Source organism: Danio rerio, chromosome 22, assembly GCF_049306965.1.
Source record: "Danio rerio strain Tuebingen ecotype United States chromosome 22, GRCz12tu, whole genome shotgun sequence".
Classification (NCBI taxonomy): domain Eukaryota; kingdom Metazoa; phylum Chordata; class Actinopteri; order Cypriniformes; family Danionidae; genus Danio; species Danio rerio.
The window spans coordinates 15,858,639-15,869,650 of NC_133197.1; the positions used below are offsets into that span (position 1 = coordinate 15,858,639).

Consider the following 11,012-nt stretch of genomic DNA (forward strand, 5'->3'; position numbering starts at 1 on the left):
TGTGAGACCTGTTTGCCAATAAACTTTTAAATAAAAAGTAATCTTTTGTATTTAGATGTATCTGTTAATATTTAAAAAAAAAAAAAAAATATATATATATATATATATATATATATATATATATATATATATATATATACACACACACACACATACACACACACACACACACACACACACACACACACAAACACTCAGCCAACACTGATTTTATTATTATACATTCACTGGCCACTTTATTAGGTACACCTGACCAGTACCAGGTTGGGCCCACTTTTGCCTTCAGACCTGCCTTAATCCTTCGTGGGCATGGATTTAACAAGGTACTGGAAAATTCCTCTGAGATTTTGGTCCATATTGAAATGATAGTATCACACAGTTGCTTCTCCTGTTCCACCACATCCTAAAGGTGCTCTATTTTATTGAGATCTGTTGACTGTGGAGGCCATTTGAGTACAGTGAACTCATTGTCATGTTCAAGAAACTAATCTGAAATGATTCGCTCTTTATGACATGGCGCGTTATCCTGCTAGAAGTAGCCATCAGAAGTTGGGTAAACTGTGGTCATAATGGGATGCACATGGTCAGGAACCAGGGCCGGATTAACCAATGGGCCTTATGGGCACAGGCCCAGGGGCTCGTGCGCACTAGGGGCCCCTGCGATGGGGGACAAAAAAAGACAATTTCAGAGTGTCTTTTTAGGCTAATTGCAAATAGCGCATCTAGTTGGAATAAGCTATTCAGGGTTTACGCCCATCGATGCCTGATTGATAGAGACAATATAAGTAAAGAGCTGTATAACAATACATCCTCAGTGGCGCACCTTGTAAGGCGCACAGCATTATCTTTTGACGCGATTGATCATGAACTCGGATCGAATCCAACATCAAGTGAACTCGTGCTACTTTTTTTTTCTCCCCATTACATATCAGATTGGAAATACATTTATTTTTAACAGGAAAGAAACATTTTTTTTTAAATAATGCAAATGCGATATAAAGTCACAAGTGTCTCGTGGGTATTTAATAATGTTTAGCCTTATTATAGGTGCCTCCCTCTCTGCAAAAACTATATTGCTCAGACAACTGTATTTCCTCTGAGCAAAAAAAAAAATCGCGATCACATATTAATATAATTATTATATTTAAATTGCCTTTTTTTCTTTAACTAAACAGAATGCTGTCATTGGTCAAGCGCGGAAACGTCAGTTTTATAATAACCCGCACTAAACTGAGCGGACTTTAGTGTAACATTATATCTGTCATAGATAAAAAAAAATGAGTGGACAAGTGGATTTAGCAAACGCGAGAGAAAGAGGAAGGGAGGCATCTTTATTGAAGCATTTTCCATACACACCATCTTTAAACAGACCCATGATAAGTAGAATGAGGGTACAGAAGGAGACGTTATTATAGTAACTTTAAATGATGAGAAGCTAGCATTAACCAGGCGGAGGAGGCTAACGGCAGTGCAGCGCGGACTGGATTCATCGTGTGAGAGACAGACAGAAAAGGAGAGAGAGAGAGGGAGAGAGAGAGAGAAAGGCCCAGAAGAGGAGAGAGACGGGAGAGAAGAGGTATAGTGTGTGTGATTTAAATATGTGGGCAACAAATTATAGATTAATTTTATTTAAAAATTATTATATTATTCTTATTTTTTTAAATTCAACTATAGGGGTGCGGCCAGGTAGGGGGCCTTACAAGACAATGTGCCCAGGGGCCCCTAAGTTCTTAGGGCCTACTCACACTATGCCATCCGTACCGTGCCCAGGACCGTTTCCCGGATCGTTTGAGAAGTGTGAGTGCGCTGAATCGGGCTCAAGCACGGTTCACTTGGCCGGCCCTGGCCCGGTTGGAAGAGGTGTGCCTGAGCGCGGATCACTTGGGCTTTGGCGCGATACGCTCGTGTGTGAGTGCAAAACGCGCCAAAGCCCGAAACTGAAAGCGATACGTGACTTTTTAAGGTGTTGTTTCATATGGATTTATTAATCATTCTTACTGTTCAGTGATCAGTTATGATTGTTTATGAGCGCCAAAAGTGCCGGATCTGTCCGGTGAAATATCTGACTGCGTGTCAACGCATCCCTAAGGACTGTTTGGCGAAATATTTGACTGCATGTCACTGCATAACAAACGACTGACACGATATAACTAGAGAAATCTCCACTGTGCTACTGGGTGAGAGCGTATGGCAAGCCGTTTTAGCATTTAAACTTTGTTCTGACTATCCATAAATATATTTAGAGATATCTCTAATTATATTTTGACTTGTCATAATTATAATTCGACTAGTCAGATTGGAGATTTCTGCAAATATATTATGACTGACTAGTCATATTCCTCCATTGACTTCCATTGAAAAATATTTGCAGATATCGCTAAATAAGTTTTGACTAGTCACGATTGTAATTAGAGAAATCTCCAAATTAATTTTGACTAGTCAAAAATCCAATTCAAGATATCTACAACTGTAATTCGACTATTAGTAAATTAATTAGAGATATCTTCAAATATATTTGTAAATATCTCTAAATATGACGAATTAAAGATATCTCCAAATGTATTATGACTAGTAAAAACCCAGTTAGAGATATCTCTAATTACAATTGTTACTAGTCAAAATTCATTTGGAGATATCTCTAATTACAATTGTGACTAATCAAAACTCATTTAGAGATATCTGCAAATATTTTTCAGTGGAAGTCAATGGAGGAATATGACTAGTCATAATATATTTGCAGATATCTCCAATCTGATTTCGTACTAGTACAATTGTAATTGCAGATATCTCTAATTGTCATTCTGAGTAGTGGAATTATAATTATGACTAGTAAAAATATAATTAGAGATATCTCTAAATATATTTATGGAGTCAGAACAAAGATTTAAATGCTAAAAACGCTTGCCATAGAAAGCGCTTCTCACTGAACAGAGCAGCAGCGATGACGTAAGCGTGCCGAGGCCCGATATGGTGTGAGCGCGGGCCGTCGTGGGAGACGGGAGTGGGGACAATCGTGCTTTGGCCCGGTTCGAGGCAACTGTACCTAGTGTGAGTACGGCCTTAATCCGGGCCTGTCAGGAACAGTACTCAGGTTGGCTTTGGCGTTGACTTGATTCTCAATTGGTGTTTATGGGCCCAGAGTGGGCCAAGAAATTATCCCCCACACAATTACATCACCACCCCTAGCCTGAACCATCGATGCAAGGCAGGATGGATGCATGCTTTAATGTTGTTGATGCCAAAGTCTAACCCTACCATACGAATGTTGCAGCAGAAATCAAAACTCATCTGACCAGGCAACACTTTCCAATCTTTTATTGTCCAATTTGGGTGAACCTATCCAAATTGTAGCCTCAGTTTCCTGTTATTAGCTGACAGGAGTGGCAACTGGTGTGATCTTCTGCTGCTGTAGCCCATCCGCCTCAAGGTTGGACGTGTTGTGCATTCAGAGATACTCTTCTGCATGCCTCGGTTGTGACGAGTGGTTATTTAAGTGACTGTTGCCTTTCTATTAGCTTGAACCAGTCTGGCCATTCCCCTCTGACCTCTGGCATCAATAAGACATTTGCCCCCACATAACTGCTGCTCACTAAATAGTTTCTTTTATTCTGAATATTCTATGTAAACTCTAGAAAAAGTTGTGAGTGAAAATCCTAGAAGATCAGCAGTTTCTGAAATACTCAGACCAGCCCTTCAGGCACCAACAGCCATACCACATTCAAAGTCACTTAAATCCCCATTCTGATGCTCGGTTTTGAACTGCAGCAGATCATCATGACCAAGTCTAAATGCCTAAATGCACCAATTTGCCGCCATGAGATTGGCTGATTAGAAATTTGTGTTAGTAACGAGCAGTTGGAGAGGTGTACCTAATAAAGTGGCCGGTGAGTGAGTATGTATGTATATATATATGTATGTATGTATGTGTGTGTGTGTGTGTGTGTGTGTGTGTGTGTGTGTGTGTGTGTGTGTATAATATATAATTTTAGCATTACATGTTCAGTAAATATAATTAAGATAATTTATGATTAAGAATATTTAAAAATCAGTAACAATAAAAAACAAGAATACATAAGTATGTGTAATTTTTTTAAACATTATTATTTACTAGTTTGATTATACGTGTAACTACTGAAAATATATTGACATAATTATAATACAATTTTTGAAGATATGCATTTGGATATGTATAATTTATTAATTTACTATATAATTACACTACACTTTAAATGTATATTAATATACATCTGTGATATACAATAATACAAATTCATTAACATTTACTACTGACAAACTACTACTGATAATGATGATGTTTATAATAATAATTATGATAATAATAATAATAATAACAACAACAAAAGAATAAAATGTACTTTTGTTTTCATTTGTATAATATTAATTGAATACTATCAGTTTTAAATCAATTATAATCCAAAAATATTAGTAGTAAATAAAATTACCATAAAAATAATTGAATTATTATTAATAATATAATATAATATAATATAATATAATATAATATAATAAAATATAATATAATATAAAATAATATAATATAATATAATAACACTAAGATCATTGTTGGTCTGTATCATTTGCACAATACTACTTAATGGAAAAAGCACAAAAGTATTACATAACTGCAAAAATAAAAATCAATAAATGTTGAACGCTTAACTCTTTAAATTGATAGTTCACCCAAAAATTCTGCCTTAATTTATTCATCTTAAAACCCTTAAAAGTGTCTTTCTTCTGTTGACCCCAAAAGAAGATATGCTAAAGAATGCTGATTGCAGGTACCCATTGCCTTCCATAGTATTTGTTTTCTTAGGATAAAAGTTGAAGGGTGCCAGCATCTGCATTTGTGTTCAACAGAGGAAAGAAACTCATCAAGGTTTAAAACCATATAATAAACAGTAAATAATGAGGTAATTTTCTTTTTTGAGTGAACTATCCCTTTAATTCCAAACATTAGAGTTTACTGGTTCAGTATGAGACCCTCACCATCACCGCCATGTGAATGTCCATGTCCTCCATGCTGGAAAACAAATATTCCTACAAGATTGACCAGCAGTCCTGCTATAGACACGGGCAGCAGACGATCGTGATGCACATCAGGGGGTTCCAGCGCCCTCTGGTGAACAAACACAGTACCACCATCCATTAAAATACACATTAGTAGATTAATGTCACTTGATAAATCAATCTTATGATCATACACACCTCCACTCCTTCTGAAAAGATAAAGAAGGCGGTAAAGATGAGGAAAAGGCCGTTCACAAAGCCTGCGAGTACTTCTGCTCTGACGTACCTAGAAGATGACCAAACAAATTTGCATAACTAAGTGACGCAACTAGCAGTTTCCTGTTAGCAGAATTGAAGACATCAATTTAGAAAACTTGCATCACTAACTTACTTCCACATATTTAATGGGATTGTTCACCTAAAAATAAGAAGTTACTCACTACATATTCTTGCTCAGTGCATCCAAAGCTTTAAAAAGTATTTTTTTTCTTCTGTTGAACACTAAAGGAGATATTCTGAAGAATACTGAAAACCAGTAACCATTTACTTGCATAGTAGGAAAAACAAATACAATAAACGTCAATGGTTACAGGTTTTCAGCATTCCTCAAAATATCTCCTTTTGCGTTTAGATCAAGTGAATTTTGAGTAAACTGTCTCTTTGAAATGGACAATTTAGGATTAAGCATAAAAAAACATAAAAAAAAAAAGATGCAAATAAAACCTAAAAATGTACATAAACTAAGACCAAAACCCTTATGGAATAAAAATCCCTTTAGGCGCATCATGTGCAAGTCGTGTGATTTTGCCTCAACAGATCATGTGATTGGATAACTGGACTAACCAGGGAACCAATCCCATCTCGCACCATCTTGAATATTGTTTCTCACCCGTAGGAGAAGGAGTCATTAGACCTCCACCGTGAGATGACTGATGCTGCGAGGCCTGCCAGGAGAGCAGTGCAGTCGAAGAACATGTGAAAGGAGTCTGATATAAGACCTAAACTGAGAATCAAAACACACACACACAATGGGAAGTGTCAAATTAGCACGAAACCTGAGGAAAACACCCACATATTGAGGTCAGAGAGGCATTGTGTAGAGGCTATTCTTAGACATGATTGAGTCTTTCATTCGGAGACTAAGATGAAAAGTTAAACAGTACAAAAACTCTACACACATTCACATAGAGATTTCCAGGTACTATTGGTTGTAAGATGAAAAACTAAATTAAACTAAATTATATACAGAGATTATAGAGATTTATATAGAGAGAGTTCTTTTATTTTACATTATTTATAAATAAATATATATATATATATATATATATATATATATATATATATATATATATATATATATATATATATATATATATATATATATATATATATGTATGTATATATATATATTATTTATTTTTTTTTTAACTAAACCAAAATAATAATGATAATAATAATAGTTGTTGTTGTTGTTATTATTATTATTATTAATGATAATAATAATCAAAGCTCAGCAGTCAGTCATTTGGTTACTATTATCTAATGACAGATTCTATGTTAAGCTCTTATAATAACAACAACGAAAAATAAAGTAAATCCAGCATTACTCCATGCACTCTCATTAGTTGGATTGTTTCATTTGCATATAGTTATCAATTGAACAATATTGACATTTTAATTATAATAAATAATAAAAACGTAAATTAATTGTAGTACTACTGTAAGCATTATTGTATTAACATTTTTGATTGACCAATAATAATCATATTATTAATAATAATAATAGTAACGCTAGCTTTACTGTTTTCAACTTAAGTAGTCATTTGACATATTTGTGTATGAACCTTGACACACAGGGCATACTTATGTATGTCATAATATCATCAACTGCATATTATTATCAGTAAAATTTTAATTATTACAGCAACACCAAAAAAAATACAGCAGCAGAAATAATAATAGTGACAACAACATTTTTTAGATAATAATTGTAATTTTAAAAAATGGGATTATAATAAAAATAATAATTTTCTGGCTTGTCATTAGCAAGATTGTCAACTGCATATGTGTTTTACATAATTAAAAAATAACATAGCATTACTACTTATTGTTTCTAACATGTTAATAAATAATGACAGTAATTATATTACAAATGTCATACTATTATTAATCAAGCATAGCTGAAAATGTAAATTGAATGAGCTAAAACTGTTATTGTTATGGTGATAGTTACATTTATAGATTTTATATATAATAATATTTATATAATATTATCAATATTATAGCTTTACTGCACAACTAATGCAGTGTCATTCGCATGATGTTATAAAAAAGAACATTACCAGAAATATTTATTATAAAAATAAGCAACAAAAAAGCAGCAACAATAATAATAAAAAGACATTAAACGATAGACTGTATCTTTAGCATAGACTGTCAACTGCATATTATCCATGTATTAAATATTTTTTTTATAAAAAACAAGAATAGTTATCAAAATTAACAATACTACTACTTTTATTGTTACTAAAATATGAACAAATAATGACAGTGATTATCTTAAAATGTCATATTATTAATATTATATTATGATTATTATTAATTATGCATTACTGAAAATGTCAATTACATGAACTAAAACTGTTGTTATGGTGACGGTAACATTTATAGATTTTAATAATTATACTTAATTTTATTATTATTAATATTATTATTATAGCTTTACAGCACAACTAATGCAGTGTCATTCGCATGATGTTATAAATTGCAGAACATTACCAGTAATATTTGTATTATAATAAGCAACATCAAAAAAGCAGCAATAACAATAATAAAACATTTGCAGAATTATAAAAAAAATACTTATTTGGTGGATTGTATTTTTCAGTAATGAAGTTTGCACTGCGCGCTCACGGTTTTTAAACTTTCTTTGGTGCGTTAATTTTGTCAGTAACATTATTCAGAAGGCCACGTTTCACACATTAAGTAATGAGTTGAGTTGACTTCATTAGTACCCGTAGGTAGATTATTTTGCAGCAGAATTACAATTACTTTGTATAGTTTTTATTTTACATTCCTAGGTGATACAAAACACAGACGTTTCGGCACAATGCCATCCTCAGTGTGATTGTGGATTGTATCTTTATCAAAGACTTACAACTGAATATTATCCATGTATTAGTTAACAAGGATCGTTTTTAAAACCAACATTATTGCTATGGGCGATTGTTACTAAAATATTAATACAGTGCTAATATTAAGAAATAATTTCTGATTATTAATCAAGTTATTATTAACTGACTCAATGAGTGGCATTTTTGCACAATATTATAAAAAATAAAATAAATGAAAGTGTGTTAAAATGTATGTAATAAAAGAACATATTATTGATCAGATTAGTGACTTTTTGTTGTTGTTATTTTAATAATAACACAACTGAGTTTCACCTCTTATTCCAGGAACCATGTCAGCAAATATTTATATAAGTAAACACTTTCAATTACTTTCAATCTAAACAAGAGCATCATAATCATCATCATCAGAGGCAGGATGTTTTGTCCACACAGCCTCCACAACAACTTTTGTGACACGTCAAGCAATTTATAAATCATCAACCTCACCTCATGGACACTCATGATGACAAACTATAATCACAAACCCAATCAAAACACCCAAACAGAAGAAATAGAGCAAGCTCAAAACAAAAGCGCATCCCACATTTAGCTCGACGTGGCATTTCTAGTGTTTGGCCCCTGGTGCTGTTACCTGTTACTCCATATGCCGTACAGCAGCTCCACGAAGGCGAAGGACAGGTTCAAACACAAGAAGAAAAACAGATTCCGAGACGTTTTATCGGCAAGAATTGATCTGTTGAAGCAAACAAAAACAAAAAAGCGAAAGTGACTTCATTTAAAAAGTGGCCTGACCAGACAGACGAGGTCTGGAAACACAACTAACAAACACACTGCTGTAATGTATTCAAATATAACGCTTCAGAAATATGACATGTGCTCCAAATAAGCTATTATTAGCCAAAATTAATCGTGGAATGAATTAAAATCTGTTGTGACTAACTTAGTTAAAATAAAATTATTATAGCTTATGTGAAATTTTTAGTTCTTCCGGCTAACAGCTGGTTAGCCAAAAATAAGCGTTGTTTTTGGTGTAGATGAAACATTTATGTATTACATTTATTACATTTATATTTCAATCATATTAATAATGTTTTTAATCCGATTTTTAATCCGAAATAAAGTCTCGCGAGTTTATTAGCATGCTAACAGCATTAGCCACGCAAACCGACAGCTGTGAAGGGAAGTCGGAGGATTATTTGGCAGATAGTTGTCGTTACCTGAACCAGCCCGATAGCTTGACGACCAGGTTGAATTTGGCAGGCTTGTACTCGTCATCTTTGATTGATAACGGGAGCATTTTTCAGTCAAGCGTCTCTCCGGTAGCCGTTGAGCAGCACTGCGGCTTCACGAGCGTCTGGACGCAAGAGAGCGACGAGTCCTGGCGTCGACGTCGCGTGCGTCATGACACTGACCCTAGTGTGTAAGAGTGTGTGTGTTGTAAAATTTGTCATTCATTCATTCATTCATTCATTCATTCATTCATTCATTCATTCATTCACATGTGCATTCATTTGTTTGTTAACAATACTAGCATTTTTATTTCACTAATTCATTCCTTCATTCATTCAGCTATTCAGATATTCATTCATTTGTGTAATTGTTTTGTTTTGTATGTTAAACATACAAACATTTTTTATTTGACTCATTCATAAATTAATTTGTGTAGCCTATTTATTTGTTTTAAAAGATACTAACAATTTTATTTCACTCCATTCATTCATTCAATCATTCAGTTTCATTGATTAATTTGTGTATTTATTTATTTGTTGTTAAAAATACTTAAAATTATCTTATCCATTCTTTCATTCTGTTATTCATTCATTATTAATTTATTAATGTATAAATTTGTTTGTATGTTAAAAATACTAACAATCTTTATTTTACTCCATTTATTCATTAATTAATTCATTCATTTATTTAGCTATTCATTCATTTGGGTATTTGTTTTTTTGTTTTGTTTGTTTGTTTGTTTACATCTTGAGTTATCGATTAATTGAAAATAGGTAATACATTAATTAGCTCATCCATTCTAAAAATATTGACTTTTTTTATTTTCTCAAAGCATTCATTCATTCGTTCGTTCGTTCGTTCGTTCGTTCGTTCGTTCGTTCATTCCAGGTTCATTTATTCATTTTTTCAGCCATGTTAAAAATAATTTAATCCATATATTTGATAATTTATTAATAAATAATAGATATTGCATTCCTTAACCTATTCATGTTAGAAATATTCATTTTATTATTATTTAATTTTAAACTGAGTATATGTTTCATTCATTCATTTATTTATTAATTTTATATATACAGTTGTAAAGTTGAGTAAGTTCAGTATTTAAAAATGATTGATTGTCCATGCAATATTTTATAGTTTACTCAGGGGGAAAAGTTATAAATGTAAGAATTTCAAATCATAATTCATTCATTTTACTTTGGCTTAGTCCCTATATTAATCTGGGGTCGCCACAGCAGAATGAACCACCAACTCATCCAGTATATGTTTTACGCAGCGGATGCCCTTCCAGCTGCAACCCAGCACTGAGAAACATCCATACACACTCATTTACACACATACACTACAGACAACTTAGTTTATTCAATTATAGGCCTATAGGGCATGTTTTTAAACTGTTGGGGGAATCCGGAGCACTTGGAGGAAACCTACGCGAACATGGGGAGAAAATGCAAACTCCACACAGAAATGCCAACAGACCCAGCCGGGACTCAAACCAACAATCTTCTTGCTGTGAGACAACAGTGCTAACCACTGAGCCACTGTGTCACCAACCATAATTCAAATAATCATGATTCAAGTTACTATTATTATTATTATTATTATTATTATAATTTCAGT

The 11,012-nt window shown here is 33.1% G+C and overlaps 1 protein-coding gene across 1 annotated transcript in view; it reads right to left on the bottom strand.

Annotated features, from left to right (window-relative positions):
* slc30a7 (solute carrier family 30 member 7) overlaps nucleotides 1-9,606 on the bottom strand; it is a 32,252-nt gene extending 22,646 nt beyond the window's left edge. Inside the window, 5 exon segments of the mRNA NM_001100086.1 lie at nucleotides 5,008-5,137; nucleotides 5,227-5,314; nucleotides 5,918-6,031; nucleotides 8,794-8,895; nucleotides 9,380-9,606. Coding sequence (NP_001093556.1) covers nucleotides 5,008-5,137; nucleotides 5,227-5,314; nucleotides 5,918-6,031; nucleotides 8,794-8,895; nucleotides 9,380-9,459 — 514 coding nt within the window. The 5' untranslated portion in view covers nucleotides 9,460-9,606.
* Between the last annotated feature and the right edge of the window lie 1,406 nt (nucleotides 9,607-11,012).